The 17,015-nt window shown below is 36.3% G+C and overlaps 1 protein-coding gene across 7 annotated transcripts in view; it reads left to right on the top strand.

Annotated features, from left to right (window-relative positions):
• Positions 1–17,015, top strand: part of TANC2 (tetratricopeptide repeat, ankyrin repeat and coiled-coil containing 2) — a 329,859-nt gene that overhangs the window by 253,407 nt on the left and 59,437 nt on the right. For all 7 annotated transcript variants that reach the window (XM_058179549.1, XM_058179546.1, XM_058179545.1 and 4 more), the window contains 4 exons: positions 2,617–3,224; positions 9,425–9,533; positions 10,431–10,553; positions 14,914–15,150. In XM_058179549.1, the coding sequence (XP_058035532.1) occupies positions 2,617–3,224; positions 9,425–9,533; positions 10,431–10,553; positions 14,914–15,150 (1,077 nt within the window). The remainder of the gene's footprint in view (positions 1–2,616; positions 3,225–9,424; positions 9,534–10,430; positions 10,554–14,913; positions 15,151–17,015) is intronic.

Below are 17,015 nucleotides of genomic sequence, written 5' to 3'. Positions count from 1 at the left end.
AAGGACATATAGAATTCATGTATATTGTCTATTTGTCAAATTCCAAAGGGTAACCATTATTAAAAGAGTTGCACCCAGTTTTACAACCCTTTTGTTATGGTATTTTAGTAAATCACCACAGTTGTTAGGCAAATTACATGATAATTAAATGTCTTTCCCATTGACTTTGCTTGTCAGAAGCCCTGTGGGAAGATTGAAATGGTGACCACTCCAGTAAGTCCAAAATAAATGGCAGGGAATAATGATTGCAAATGCTGATTCAAATTAAAGCCTAGTAGTTCTTGAATAAAAGTAGTTCCCCATATTTCTTTTTAACAAACAGGAACAGTAGTAGGAGAGATTGGTAGCCATATAAAACTCTGTTTTCAATTTTTATTGAAAAAAATCACAGAGGGAATGTAGTAACCCTACCAGTATATGGGCCTCAAAGACTAAATCTATGTCACACTCGTAGGATCTTTATGGGGCAGCTTATCTGCTTCTGATTTCTCCAAAACATCTTCAAATTCCATATATTTATTTTATAATGACATAGCTTCCTCCACTGAACTAGATTTGTTGAATTTTTCTCTACAAAGAGTTGGTTGTTAATGGCTGCCCTTAAATAGATCAGATGCAAGTGTGGCTCAGTTACAGGTATTTGCATTGTTGCTTCTCAAGTAACTGAATAGTACAAGTAGTCATCAATTTCCAACAGTTCATTTAGTGACTGTTCAAAGTTATAACAGTACTGAAAAAAGTGACTTATAAGCATTTTTCAGACTTATGACCATTGTAGCATCACCCTGGTCACATGATGCTTAGCAACTGAGAAAAGCATCTCTTTTTCTCAGCCTGTCTGATTTCACAGTGGTGGGAATTTTCTCATGATGTTCATATTAGACGTATCAATTCTCATTAGAATATATAGCCTGCCAGGCTATATATGTCTGAATGTCTATCCATCAATCTATCTACACAGACTATAACAAACTTTGGATAACTCTCAGGAGCTTTTTAAACATATTTAATAAGCAAAACGCAGCAGCAGATATTATATCTGAAAGTCTATTGATACAGAGGACCATCAGCACAAGCATAATAGATTCATAACATTTTGTGCCAATGTTATCATAAGTTAGCATAAGGATTATTGCATTTTGTACCAATTTCTAAATGGTTTTTTAAATAAACCATATAGAGCAAGGGTGTCCAAACTTGGCAACTTTAAGACTTATGGAATTCACAAGTCAAACAAATTTCAACAAAGCTGGCTGAGGAATTTTGGGAGTTGAAGTCCACAAGTCTTAAAGTTGCCAAGTTTGGACACCCCTGATATAGAGCAACTCGCAGTCTATTTTTGATGACAGCATGAATTACTGTTGTGAGATTCTCTTGCTCTGGATTGGCCTACAACCAAGCCAAGCATCAATTAAGGACCTTCTGTCCACAGCCTTCTCCTGTGCATTTAGCTCACCCAAGTCATTGACCTGCTTCTCTAGACATTTTGCTCCTTCAAGAAAACAATATCAGAGCCAGCAGAGTATCTTGATGGGCAAACAACTCTGCCTTGCCTGGATTCACTTGGAAATTTTGCCAAGAAAGCTGCAAAGATTTGTTCACTTAGTTAGTGGTCAGAAATCAAGACTGCTCAAAGCACAAAAAGCCAACCCAAACAAAATCTGGTTATCTTTGCTCAAAAGACAGAGAAAAGAGTCCAGAGTTGAAGAAACTTCTCAGGATCTGTAAGATTTCCTTTGAGATTGATTTTAAAAGTACCAAGGAACTAAAAAGACACATTTTACAATTCTTTATTAATTGTAATGAATTCTTAACTCACTGTGATTCTCTATTCTGCTGTCTTCACTATATAAATCATAACTGAATTCTTATTAAACCAAACCTGACAAAGCCACTCATGTAATAATCCTGAAATAACATAGCATTTTTAAATCTATGAAAGAAAATCTGCTTTAGAAAAGCATCTTAAATTTTACTGAATTTCCTGGATATTTTGCTGGGTCAAAGGTAGAGTCATGGGGAATCTCCTGCAAAATATACCGAAATTTTGCATTTCTACTCTTGAGTATTTTCAATATTTTCAAATCAAACATATAAAGAACAACACTAAATATATGAATGTGTGCTTAATTTAAAACATGGGTGAGAATTTAGCCTGCACTTTTCATCCATTCATATCAGTGAATTCTGGATTAAGGTCAAAGTCATCATCTATAAAGTACCATGATTTTGTAGAAAATATGGACATGTAGGAAATCACCTTATTCTTTCAAATGGATTTTAGAATTTTTAAAATGTTATTTTCATATATCCTTGGGAGTTTAATAAGCCTATATGAATAAAAATTGTACTTTTTCCTGTTCCCTCTTATCCTTTGTTCTGTTCATATTTTTAGATTGTAAGCCTAATAGAGGGACTCTGTACTATTTTCAATGCAAAGGCATAATAATAGTTTAAACAAAGAAAACAGTGATTTGATCCAAGCATAAGAAATCCAGTATATATGGTTTGGGATGCTACTTGGGAAGTAAAAGATTGCTAATATTTATACAATGAGATATTATATGTAAGCTTTCTTCAAGTTCTCTGTTGTTCATTTTTTTTTCTCTCCTTTAGGAAATAATAAAGTTATTGCCCTTCCATAGGATATTTCTGGATAGACTGGAAGAAAATGAAGCTATAGATCAAGATCTCCAAGCCTATATACTACACCGAATACAGAGCAGCTCGGAAATACAAAATAACATCTCTCTTAATGGCAAAATGGACAATACAACCTTTGGCAAACTCAGTTCTCATCTCAAAACCCTGAGTCAAGGATCATACTTATACCTTAAGCTCACATTTGATCTAATTGAGAAGGGCTATTTGGTGTTAAAAAGCTCCAGTTATAAGGTAGTGCCTGTCTCCCTTTCAGAAGTATATCTACTGCAGTGCAATATGAAGTTCCCAACACAGTCTTCCTTTGACCGGGTAATGCCTCTTTTGAATGTGGCAGTGGCATCTCTACATCCTTTGACAGATGAGCATATTTTTCAGGCTATCAATGCTGGGAGCATTGAAGGTACTTTAGAATGGGAGGACTTTCAGCAAAGAATGGAAAATCTTTCTATGTTTCTTATCAGACGCAGAGATATGACCCGAATGTTTGTACATCCTTCATTTCGAGAATGGTTGATTTGGAGAGACGAAGGAGAAAAGATTAAGTTTCTTTGTGATCCTAGGTAAGTAATTAATCCAATTCTGCAATGAAAGAAAGCACTTTAAAACATGAATGTAGTTCTGAGTTGCAATTTATAAAAATGCACTCCTTGAAAGCTAATATTTTCTATAAAGGTGTCAAAAAAATAAATTTTGTAAAGGAAATTTGTCTCCCTGATTTTGATATATCAGACACAGTATTAGATTCCAAACATTTTTCAGTCTTTTATAGGATGGTTGTGGGCCAATATGGCAAGATTTCCTCAGTGTAAAATAATTCTGAAAGACAGACTTGATTCCTTTACAAAGCATAGGTCTATTTGAAAAAAGAAGAGTTGAAAGATAGGCTGTGATGACATCTCTTTACTTCTGAGATTTAAAAGGGTTTTTCTTTGGGCTTTTGGAAAAAGACATCAGAGCCAAACTACATTAATCAGTTTGTTTATATGTGGATCTCCTCAATCAAGTATAAAGATGATATAAAGTATTTTTAAATACTATTTTATAAAAGAAATACAGGAAAAAAGTAATTTATAAAAATAGTAATAGCCAACATATTTATTAATTATAAATTCTGTTACCTTAAATAGAGATGATAAATGATAGTGTTAACAATCTAGTTAATATAGTAATAGGGACACGGTGGCTCAGGGCTAGGATGTTGAGCTTGTCAATCGAAAGGTCGGCAGCTTGGCGGTTCGAATCCCTAGTGCTGCCGTGTAACGGGGTGAGCTCCCGTTCCTTGTCTCAGCTTGTGCCAACCTAGCAGTTTCGAAAGCACATAAAAATGTAAGTAGAAAAAATAGGGACCACCTTATTTGGTGGGAAGGTAACAGCGTTCCATGCACCTTTGGCGTTGAGTCATGCCGGCCACATGACCACAGAGACGTCTTCGGAAAGCGCTGGCTCTTCGGCTTTGAAACGGAGGTGAGCACCACCCCCTAGAGTCGGCAACGACTAGCACATATGTGCGAGGGGAACCTTTACCTTTACCTTTAACCTTTAGTAAGGAAAATCCATCATCAATAGGTAGTCTCAACTTGACCATGAAATTCTTGGTTGCCTATCTTGCCATGTAAATTTCCATGTGGGACTATCAATCTGAATAATATAGCTATTTGGAATTGTTATTGTTAGTTGTGTTTGACCCATTGCGACCCCATGGACAGCGTTCCTCCAGGCTTACCTGCCCTCTGTCATCCTCTTGAGTCCATTTAGGCTCACACCTACTACTTCAATGACTCCATCCAGCCACCTCATTCTCTGTCATCCCCTTCTTCTTTTGCCCTCAATCTTTCCCAGCATTAGGCTCTTCTCCAGTAAGTCCTTCCTTCTCATTAGGTGGCCAAAGTATTTCAGTTTCATTTTCAGGATCTGGCCTTCTAAAGAGCAGTCAGGGTTGATCTCCTCTAGGACTGACTTGTTTGTTCACCTTGCAGTCCAAGAGACTCGCAGGAGTCTTCTCCAGCCCCATAGTTCAAAGGCCTCAATTTCTTGGCATTTTATGTGTATTAAATATACACATAAAATGCCCCCCATGGTGGAATAACAATAAATAAATAAATTACAGCAATAAATAAATTACAGCAATAATAATTCATCCCTTTGCAAAGCTAATCTACAATTTATAAACTTCTACATGTATTTTTGCTAAATAAATATATAACACTAAAAAATATCACAGATATGAAAATCAATCAACCAAATTGTGACCAATCTACTGTAAAAGAAAAAGAAAAACAGGAAATCCCAACCACAAAGCTTCAAAGCCCTCTGTTAAAAATCTATTATTGTATTTAACTCGCAGAAAGTCCACTAACAGCTTCTAATCTCCCAGGAACCCACCATAACTATGGTTTCTGATCTATCCAGGATCAAATAGCATCAATTGATTTTTAATATAAAGTAATTCCTTCCAGTTTATCATCTGTACTTTTCCTTAAAATTTTATCTGCAATCTTTCCAAACAACTGCATGTCATTCCCCCAAATCATAAATCTCCATTGAGAATATCTCCGCAGCACTTGTTTAGTAAATTTTCCTATAAACTGAAGCACAATATCTCTTAACAATTGCCTTCTGATTGTATGTCATAAGTCTATTCCACAAATTCCATCAGCTTTCCTAAGAAGATTCAGATCATCACTCATCCATCCTATCATCTCTGTTGTAACTGAATTTTTTTAGTTAATGCCCCCTTCAGCCTTCTCTAATGAGCCTCCCAGTTGTATGGCCGATTTAATTGCTATTGCCTGAATCTGGATATATTCTTTAGACAGATTTTAAACTGTTGGTAATTTATCAAACTGTTTATCTAATTTTTCATTTAGAACTTGTAAGATAAAAAGTGAGGTTTTTTTTGTTTTTTTCAAAAAAAAAATCAAAAAAACCAAATGAACATTATTTCATTATTTCATGTTCTATTTCAATTTGAGGAGGCATTTATACTTTTTAGCAATAATATGTAAATAATTCTGTTTCAAATTTTGTCTTACCATATTCAAAACCAAAAATCCTTTTACCTCATGTTAATCTTTCTAATAATTGTACATAGGAAAACTATTGACATATGAACTCTTCTGATATAAAATCCTTTTGATTTCATATTAATGTTTCTTTGGAAAAATTCTAATAAATCAGCAACTATGCTTAGTTATAATTTCTCTTCTATAAAATGCTTCTTACGATGATAGCCATAAAAATACTTTTGGAAACAACTTAAATTTATATCTGTTCCACGTTGTTAACAACATGATTTTTGAAATTATGCTAACTTTAATTTTGTAATACCATAAATAGCCATGCCCTCCCAATAACCTTATATTTCTCTGTGTCTCCACTCTTTCATCCAAATTAAACAAAAATCTGCAAATTACAATTTCAAATTAGGTAGGCCTAAGCTATTTCTTTCTCTGTGTACTTAACTCACAGGGTTTTTTTTTTACTGGGCAGATAAATTTGGATATATATTTCTTCCATTGTCTACCTCAATTGTCAAAACTAGTATTGTCTGAAACAAAAAAATAAAATTCTAGGTAAAACTTTTATTTTAATCACAGAACTTCTTTCCATAAACAATAGTTGTAATTTTTTCTCATCTTGACGTATCTCTTTTAATTCCCTTTTATGTCTTAAGAGTTACTTGTTTGAAAGTTCATATTTGTCAAATTAACACTCAAGTATTTTACCTTTTTCTCAATCATAAAACTCATTTTGTTCATCAATTCTATTTGATCTTATGTTTTTATATTTTTGCTAATATTTTTGTCTTCTGTTTATTTATCTTAAAACCAGCTGGTGCACCAAATTCTTTTAATTTTCTCATTAATATTTCAATCCTGTTTAAAGGATCTTCCAGTACCAAATCATCTGCAAATCTTTGAACTTGTTTAGACCTTTTTTTTCATCATTATGCTCTCATCTTGTTTTATATCGCTATTCAAAACTTCAGGAAACAAAATAAACAAGAGGGAAAATAATGGGCAATCTTGTCTTGTTCCTGTTTGTATCTGACAAAAGTTTTGTTAAATCTCTATTATTTATAATTTATGGTCTCTGTGTATGCATCAGTTTCACCCATTTTATAAAATTCTCTCCAAAGTTCATATCTTCTAAAATGTTAAACAAAAATGTCAATTTAAGGTCAATTTAAATTGTCAAAGACTTTGCATCTAAAAAAATTTAATGCTTCCTGTTTTTTGTTAACCTAATCCAAATATTCTGTGTCATATATAATTCTGACATGATCTTTAATTTCCTTTAATGTAAAAGTTCATAAATAAGCTCTTGTAAAATTATTTTCAATCTATCTGCTAAAATTATTGCAAATAATTATAATCACTGGTCAATAATGATATTGATCTGTGGTTCAATGTAAAGGTATTAATGCTATGTAAACTTGATACCTATACTCTGGCATGTTACCTCCCTGTAAGATAGAATTCATTTTATTTTGGAGAGATTCTAAAAGTTTATTTTTAACGTATTTGTAATAAGAACTGGTAATCCATCTGATCCAGTTATTTATCTTAATTTAATCTTTTTTATAGCTTAAGAAACTTCACATCTGTTTGGTTCTCTGTAGACCTTGGTAAATTTTTTAAATTTTAAAATAATCATCTATCATTTCCAAGTGCATGTCATGTACTTTGTATAAGTTAGAATTGATGAAACATTTTTGTATAACCCCATTGACTTCTAATATAAAATTCCTGCTTCAGGTTTCAAAATCATCTTCTTTTCATTCTTTTTTTTTTAATTTATACACTAACTCTGCCTTTGTCATTTACTCATGAGGAGTGGCTATCTGGAGAGTAAATGAGTCTATTTCAATTTCTGCCTTCATTTGGTGGAAGATTTCAGGCATCTACCACTAGTCACCAGCCATATTCAAGCTATGACATAGGTTCTCCGAATCCCCACCTCAAACACAATTAGATTGTCATAAATCATCTCTGGAAATCCACTTCCAGAAAAATTATCATTAACAAGGTTTAAAATGATAAAAAAAATATCACTAATTAACTTATGTTCTTTAAGATGAACTGTTAATATAACCAAAACATTATGAAATCAACAAGTAGGATTCATTTGTGTATCAGAAAAAACAATGAAGACATTTTTAAAAGGATCCAATCTTCAAAATAGTTCTTGTACCCTACGATATAAAAGTATAATATCTTTTTAAAGCATGATGTACCCTCAATTATCCTTCAAATTAAATTCTTGCAGATAATTTTGCCTAATTGTTCAAATTTGATTATAAATACATTTTTGGAGGAGTATACTGTATCTATCCAACTAAAAGTTCATAATGTTTATATTTCCATCAATAATTAATTATCCAAAGAAATAGTAAATAATTTTGGAAGTTATTTATAAATTGCTTCCAGGTTATCTTTTGTGGGGTCATTAAAGTTTACCTTAGCAATATGAAAAACAGATATCTTCAAACAGTAAATAAAGTATCATTCATTATCTAAAAATGCTTGAACCATAACATCATTATTTTTAGCATTTTTCTAGTCATTCTTATAAAAGAAAGTTTATTTTAATATTATGCCCAGAGTAATGTTTTTGTGAGACGGATGGCGATATTAATATGATATAAGTATAGAAACAGACATATATACATAAATATTCCAGTGGTTTAAGTTGTGTTATCAGGTTTATGAAATACTCACGGGATTTCACACAATTTGCTTCCTAGAAGCTACCTGCTCCTTTTTCATCATTAATTTTTCAATTTATGTCTGAGAAAAAGAGAATATGTTTGGTGTAGTAGTTAAGGAATCAGCTATTAACCAGGAGACTGTGAGTTCTAGACCTGCCTCAGGCATATTGCTAGCTGGCAAGTCATTCTCAGTCCTAGGAAGAAAGCAATGGCAAACCATTTGCAAAAATGTTGTGAAGAAAACTTGCAAGGACTTCAGGCATTTGCTAGGAGCTAACACTGACTTGAAGGCGCAGACCCACAAAGAAAGAAATAACCAATGAAGTATAACCAATCAAAATAAGTATAAATCTATTCATTAGTAGCAAGATCTAAAAACTTTATTAATCTTTTGATATGATTTAGATATGAAGTATATATGCACAAATCATTATTCTGCTCTATAAGAATTCAAATAAAATTACAAGCAGGGGGCATTAATTACAACCAAGATAGAGAAGAAAATCACATCTGAACGCTCATACTTGATAAATGTATTTTTCATGTTATAAATGTAACTCTACTTACATGTCAGTGATTTTATTCAGTTTAAAGCAAGGAGATTATTTTCATGTAATTAAAAGTTGAATAGCATTTGACATTCAGTTAAATGAAATTCAATTTATTTATCAAAACTTTATCATATAAATAAATTGTATAAATGAGATCAATACTTTTCCAGGATCTGGCTGTTAAATGTCATTACATATCATTTACATATGTTGAAGTTATACCTTTGGGTTCCTTTTCCCATTATGTTTGTTCCCTCTCTCTCTCTCTCTCTCTCTCTCTCTCTCTCTCTCTCTCTCCCTCTCTCCCTCCCTCCCTCCCTCTCTCTCCCACTCCCTTTCCCTCTCCTCCCTCCCATTCCTTCTCCCTCCCTTCCCCCCCCCTCTCTCCCTCTCCCTCTCTCTCTCCCTCTCCCTCTCCCTCTCCCTTTCCCTCTCCCTCCCATTCCTTCTCCCTCCCCTTCCCTACTCCCTCTCTCACTCCCTCTCTCTCTCTCTTTAGGAGCGGTCATACTTTACTTGCCTTTTGGTTTTCCCGTCAAGAGGGAAAACTCAACAGGCAGCAGACAATTGAGTTGGGCCATCATATTCTGAAAGCACACATCTTTAAGGTAGGCAGAAAAAAACGATAATATTTTTTTGTTGGATTCTGTGTACTGGTGTGTATTGCTATTATAATAAAGCATAAAAAATATTTACCTTCTAAGTTGTATATTCTAGTTTAGTCAGTTAACAAGGAGGGTCAAGTTTCCATTCTCAGATAGCTCACTACCAAAACAATATAACAAGGAAAGAGAAAACTTACAATGGCCTTGCATGCTTTTTCTGTTGTTATCAGACCCAGCAAAGAATAATTCTAAATCTTTGATTGGCACAATTTCATTCATTATTCAAACTTTCTCATCCAAAATATAGAAAATGATATAGATATACTAAAGGACAGTATGAATGATTATTGTTATCTCACCTCTCTCTTGTGAATGTGGTGAGCAAGATTCACAAGAATCTTGAAAGTAATCTGTGTTTAACCTTAGAATTGGAGATCCTTTTCTAAAAATGTGTTATATTTGATAAATCCTCATTAAAGTATTTTTCCATGGTTGAAATATAATTTTTAGATCAGAAATAATTTTATAGGCTTTTAAATCTTTAAAAAATGGGAGCATTAAAACTGTCATAGAAACGTGTCTGTAGGTATCCTACTTTCAGTGAGAAATGATCCAATGCTAAACAATCACACCTGGCTGATTATTTTCGTATCTGATTAGAGCTTAGGAAGAAAAATTACTAAGTGACAATAAAAATGATCATTGATACTCTGGCTTTTTTTCCCTTTGAACATAAAATTTAAAATATGCCATTTATTACAGTATTTTTGCATTGTCTTAAAGAAATTATTCACTTTTAACTTTGAGTTACTGCTAATAGATATGAGATTAAATTGTTCATGAGGTTTAATTACAAATGAAAATAAATGCTTAGAGTTATATAATGTTTATCTTTTTCAGGGGCTTAGTAAAAAAGTTGGCGTTTCTTCCTCAATTCTACAAGGGCTTTGGATTTCTTATAGCTCAGAAGGTCTTTCCATGGCACTGGCTTCTCTGCGCAATTTGTATACACCCAATATAAAGGTACTAGAAATAGAGATTGCCTATTAAGTTCCAGATGGCAGAGACCAAATCCTCTTGTGATTTTGTCAAAACAGCAGCTTTCAGTTTAAATAGAAACTTAAATTCTGAAATAATGGATAAACTGTCTGGACTTTGAGAAATTAAACATTGATCATCACAGTTTGTTACCCATGATCCATCTTATGGAATTGCCTCTTTGGTTAATATTATGTTATGTTGGTATCAAAGCAAAAGTGACATTAATTTAATTAATGCGATTAATATTGCGATTTAATTAATGCGATTAATATTAAGAAAAAAGTCAAGGAAACAATTGGCCCATTGCTGGGAGAAAGTGGCAAGAAGATGACAAGCAACAGGGAGAAAGCAGATCTACTTAACTCATTTTTTGCATCTATGTTTACACAAAAGGAAAAAAACAATCCAACTTATTAAAAACAGCACCTAGACGAGTTCAAATCACTAGGACTGGATGGATTACACCCCAAGGTTCTGAAGGAACTGGCAGACGAGATCTCAGAACCACTGAATTATATCTTTCAAAGATCCTGGAGCACAAGGGAACTGCCAGAGGACTGGAAAAGAGCTGATGTAGTTCCCATCTTCAAAAAAGGAAAGAAAAAAAAACCAGATCCAGGAAACTACAGATCTATCAGCCTGACCTCAATACCAGGGAAGATTCTGGAAAAGATAATCAAGTAACGAATCACCAAACACCTAGAACAAACAAAATGATAACCAAAAGCCAACATGGGTTTGTCAAAAACAGATCATGCCAGACTAATCTTATTGCATTCTTTGACAAAATTAGTGGACCAGAGGAATGCTGTTGATATAATTTACTTGGACTTCAGTAAAACATTTGATAAAGTAGACCATAACTTACTACTAGATAAAGTAGAAAAATGTGGGTTAGACAGCACTACCACCAGATGGATTCGTAACTGGCTGACCAACCACACTCAACGTATAGTCCTCAACGGAACTACATCCACATGGAGGGAAGTATGCAGCAGAGTACCTCAAGGCTCTGTTTTAGGCCCAGTACTCTTCAACATCTTCATCAATGACTTGGACAAGGGGATAGATGGGGAACTCATCAAATTTGCAGATCATACCAAACTGGCAGGAATAGCCAATACTCCAGAAGATAGGCTCAAGATACAGAAGGATCTTGACAGACTTGAACATTGGGCGCTATCTAACAAAATGAAATTCAATAGTGAAAAAAGTAAGGTTCTACATTTAGGCAAAAAAACCAAAATGCACAGGTACCGTATATGTGGTACCTTGCTCAATAGTAGTAACTGTGAAAGGGATCTTGGAGTCCTAGTGGACAACCATTTAGATATGATCTAGCAGTGTGCAGCAGCTGCCAAAAAAGCCAACACAGTTCTGGGCTGCATAAACAGAGGAATAAAATCAAGATCACCTGAAGTGTTAATACCACCTTATAATGCCTTGGTAAGGCCACACTTAGAATATTGCATTCAGTTTTGGTCGCCACGATGTAAAAAAATGTTGAGATTCTAGAAAGAGTGCAGAGAAAAGCAACAAAGATGATTAGGGGACTGGAGGCTAAAACATACAAAGAACGGTTGCAGGAACTCGATATGTCTAGTTTAATGAAAAGAAGGATTAGGGGAGACATGATAGCAGTGTTCCAATATCTCAGGGGCTGCCAAAGAAGAGGGAGTCAAACTATTCTCCAAAGCACCTGAGTGTAGAACAAGAAGCAATGGGTGGAAACTAATCAAGGAGAGAAGCATCTTAGAACTAAAGAGAATTTTCCTGACAGTTAATAAGTGGAACAACTTGCCTACAGAAGTTGTGAATGCTCCAGCACTGGAAATTTTTTAAAAAATGTTGGATAACCATTTGTCTGAAATGATGTAGGGTTTCCTGCCTGGGCAGGGGGTTGGACTAGAAGGCCTCCAAGGTCCCTTCCAACTCTGTTGTTGTTGTTGTTGTTACTACTACTACTACAACTACTACTACTACATATCTATATTTTCCTTATATAAATAGCAGCTCTGATAATCCTGAACATTATGACAAATACAGAAGAATGAGAGATGGACTGAGCTCTTTCTCTTGATCCTCCTTTCCCTAATACTAGTTATTTAGCAAGTAGTAACGGGAGCCGCTCGTGGCTCCCATGTGACATCGCTGCTCCGTAGTCTGCACTGGCTCCCTGTGGTTTTTCGGGTGCGCTTCAAGATTTTGGTTACCATCTTTAAAGCGCTCCATGGCTTAGGACCCGGGTACTTACGAGACCGCCTGCTGTTACCCTTTGCCTCCCACCGACCCGTACGCTCTCACAGAGAGGGTCTTCTCAGGGTGCCGTCCGCCAAACAGTGTCGGCTGGCGGCCCCCAGGAGTAGGGCCTTCTCTGTGGGGGCAGTGATGCTCTGGAACGAACTTCCCCCTGGCCTGCGTCAAGTGCCTGATCTTCGGACCTTCCGTCGTGAGCTCAAAACACATTTATTCATTCAAGCGGGACTGGCATAACTAGTGTTGGATTTTAATTGGGTTTTCTTACTATTTTAAAATTTTAAATCTAATTTTTAACTATCAGCCTTTATAATTTGCTTTGTTTTAATTGTTATCTTAATTGTATATGTTTTGTTTTTTATCCTTGGCTGTACACCGCCCTGAGTCCTTCGGGAGAAGGGCGGTATAAAAATTTAATAAATAATAATAATAATAATAATATTTTGGGTTTGAAGTGTCAAGAGATGCTCTCTCTTAGAAAAAAAAATTAAAAATTATTTTTAAAAACCAAGACAATGGTAGGTGGACAGTGTTTTAAGTGTAGGGTCCTTTTGTGGAACACATTATCCTCTATATCTTCTGTTATTCCAGAGTGGAGCAGGTTATCTATTCTAATCATTTCATTAAGCAAAGCCAGTATTTTGATAGATGTTCCTATTGGAAACAACAATCCTTCCCACTTAGTTTAGTTTACTTTATTGTCATTGCACCTCGTACAACAAAATTAAATGTCATCTTCAGTGTACATTATAACTATAAAAATAAAACACAAACACACATCCTTCACATTCTATACAATTGAATTGAAAACCCGATATTGCATTAATATTGCACTGTACAGTAGAATTCAATATAGTTACTGCCCTGGGATAGAAGCTGTTTTTCAGCCTATTTGTCCTTGTTTTTATTATTCTGTACTGTCTGCCAGATGGTAAGACTTCTGGTTTTGTCTTGATCCTGAAAACAAATCTCCATTTAGTTGTTCATAGGTTTTTGACATTACATCAGAGCAAAATGGAGAATATCCTTGTTTGGCCTGCTTCAGGCAACCTGGTTCACTTTTGTTTCAGAAACAGGTAGTCCTCAATTTACAACTACAGTTGAAGTCAGAACTTCCATTGCTAAGAGGGGTGACTGTTAAATGAGTTGTGCCTGATTTTATGATTTTTTTATGCTATGATTATTAAATTAATCACATGGTCATTAAGCAATTTTGGCTTCCCCATTGACTTTGTTTGTTGAAGTCAACTGGCAGTTACCCGACCCTGGGACACTACATTTTCTATCTCTTTCTTTACAAAGATGTAGCAGTTCTTGAAATTTATGCAGTTCGCATATATGAGTAAATCTAAAATCTCTAAAATCTGACTAAATCAATCTAATGGGAATTATTTAGCCTTATATATTAATTTTATTAAAATTTTAGGCTGGAAGTAGATTGGCAACGTGAGATCATGCAATAATAAGTGCTATCACTGCCTGCACTATTGCATTCTGGAGCAGCTGTAACTGATGCATGTTATTGCTTCGCCTTTCCTAACTAATTTTCTATGCAAAGCTTAAACTAGGAGCAGAAAAATGAGAGAATAATTTTTGAACTTTTATTTGACTTTTTGTAAAGTTTCCACATAAGCTGAGAAAAATATAATTTTAGGCTAAAATTAATCTGAATTAGGTAGAACCTATTCAGGGCTCTACAATCCACATAATTTTTTGTTAGACTCCCATTATCCATGTATGTGACTAGGCATCATGCTACAATCTGGAATCTCAGACTAAGAAGTTTGAAGCTCCTTCTGAGTTTTACTTATATCCAGATTCATTGTTTTTTTTTTCATCTGCTTCTTTAAACCTTTCAGCTGGTTTGCTTTGGTATTACATTGTATTTTATTCTTTTCTTGTATTGTGAGCCCCCAGTGCCTTTTGGAGTCGGATGGCACTTAAATCAAATTAATTAAATTAAATTTACATATAACCGTTCAAAGAATTGTAGCTATTAGTGAGTAATCAAATCAAATTTTCTCAGGTATTAGAAATCTGGAGAATATTGCTCTAATATATTACTACTCTGTTTCTTGTTGCATAGGTCAGTCGTCTGCTGATCTTGGGAGGTGCCAACATCAATTACAGGACTGAAGTGCTAAACAATGCCCCAATTTTGTGTGTCCAGTCTCATCTTGGTTACTCTGAGATGGTAGCCTTGCTGTTGGAGTTTGGAGCAAACGTTGATGCCTCTTCTGAAAGTGGCTTAACATCTCTTGGTTATGCTGCTGCTGCTGGATATTTAAGCATTGTGGCACTTTTATGCAAGAAAAGAGCCAAGGTGATGAAGGGGTTGGAATGGGTGACCGCTAAGTTGCCATAGTTGAGCTATCTAGAACACTAACATGGGATTGGGGTGTGATATGGTGGAATTGCTCTTTAATTTATTTGAATCAGATAAGTGATTATATTTTTCTGATTAAAAAACTAGTGGATGAATAAAATATTTAGATATTAGGGATGTGCATTTCATATCTGGATCTGAAAAGGTACAATGGAGCAGGCATGGGCATACATGCTATATCTATTAACAATTATTTAAAACAGCTGTATTTTTTTTGTGGGCTCCTTTGATAATCTTACAATCATAAGAAAAATACATATTTCAGTTCAGAATGGGTAACAGGATTTGACATGCTATTATAGGGCACATGGCTGATTGAGTTTATGAGAAGATCTCAGCATTATTTGTATAAAGTAGTATTATACATCGGGGGAAACACAGTGGATCTGGTTTTTGTCTCTGGGCAGTGGTTGAATGATCTAGAATTAGGGGATTTAATCATCAAACCTCTGTCACGGTCGGATCATTCGCTCCTTCGACTTGACTTTCGAACCCCCAACCCCTGCTGCAGGGAGACTGGGCCGACCTGTTGGTTCCGTCCCAGGCACCTGATGGACCCGGAGAGGTTTCTGACGGAGCTTGGGCCATTTCCCAAGGATCTAGCTCACAGCTCGTCTGAAGAACTAGTGGCTGCCTGGGAAAGGGCGGCGGCTGGGGCTTTGGATCGCGTCATGCCTTTGCGGCCTCTGACCTGGTGCCTGTCTCGACTGGCTCCTTGGTATTCTGAGGAGCTGAGAGAGATGAAGCACCGAAAAAGACGCCTAGAGAATGGTTGGAGGGCCAGTCGTTCTGAATCTGATCGAACACTAGTAAGGTCTTACATTCAGACCTATCTAGTGGTGATAAGAACGGCAAAACGGGAGTATTTTTCCGCTCTTATCACATCGGCAGATAATCGCCCAGCCGCCCTGTTTAGGGTGACCCGCTCCCTCCTTTTGCAGGGAGCACGGGAGGACCCCTTGCAAGGGCGTGCTGAGGACTTTGGACAATATCTGCATGATAAAATCGCTGAGATCCGGGATGGTCTGGATGCAGATTGGGCAGATGCGGGCGGGATGACGGAGGTAGATCTTGGTGACGTTATTTGGGAAGAGTTCGACGCTGTGGCTCCCGAGGACATGGACAGGATACTGGGGAGGCTGAAAGTGACCACATGTTTATTGGACCCGTGTCCCTCCTGGCTGGTACTGGCCACCCGGGAGGTTACGCGAGGCTGGCTCCAGGGAATTGTCAACATGTCTCTGATGGAGGGTGTCTTCCCCACCGCCTTAAAAGAGGCGGTGGTGAGGCCCCTCCTCAAGAAGCCCTCCCTGGATCCAGCTGCTTTAGAGAATTATTATCCTGTCTCAACCTTCGTTTTGTGGTGAAGGTTGTTGAGAGTGTGGTGGCTCAACAGCTCCCCAGCACCTGGATGAAACTGTCTATCTGGACCCGTTCCAGTCCAGCTTTTGGCCTGGGTACAGCACGGAGACGGCATTGGTCGCGTTGGTAGATGACCTCTGGAGGGCTTGGGACAGGGGTTGTTCCTCTGCCCTGGTCCTATTAGATCTTTCAGCGGCTTTTGATACCATCGACATGGTATCTTGCTGCGACGGCTGGAGGGGCTGGGAGTGGGGGGCACCGTCTTTTGGTGGTTCTCTTCCTACCTTTCTGACCGGTCGCAGACGGTGTTGACAGAGGGGCAGAGTTCGACCGCGAGGCGCCTCATGTGTGGGGTGCCTCAGGGGTCGGTTCTCTCGCCTCTCCTGTTTAACATCTACATGAAGCCGCTAGGTGAGATCATCCGTGGTTTTGGGGTGTGA

This window comes from Ahaetulla prasina, chromosome 4, assembly GCF_028640845.1.
Source record: "Ahaetulla prasina isolate Xishuangbanna chromosome 4, ASM2864084v1, whole genome shotgun sequence".
NCBI lineage: Eukaryota > Metazoa > Chordata > Lepidosauria > Squamata > Colubridae > Ahaetulla > Ahaetulla prasina.
This window is presented reverse-complemented; position numbering and strand designations above follow the sequence as displayed.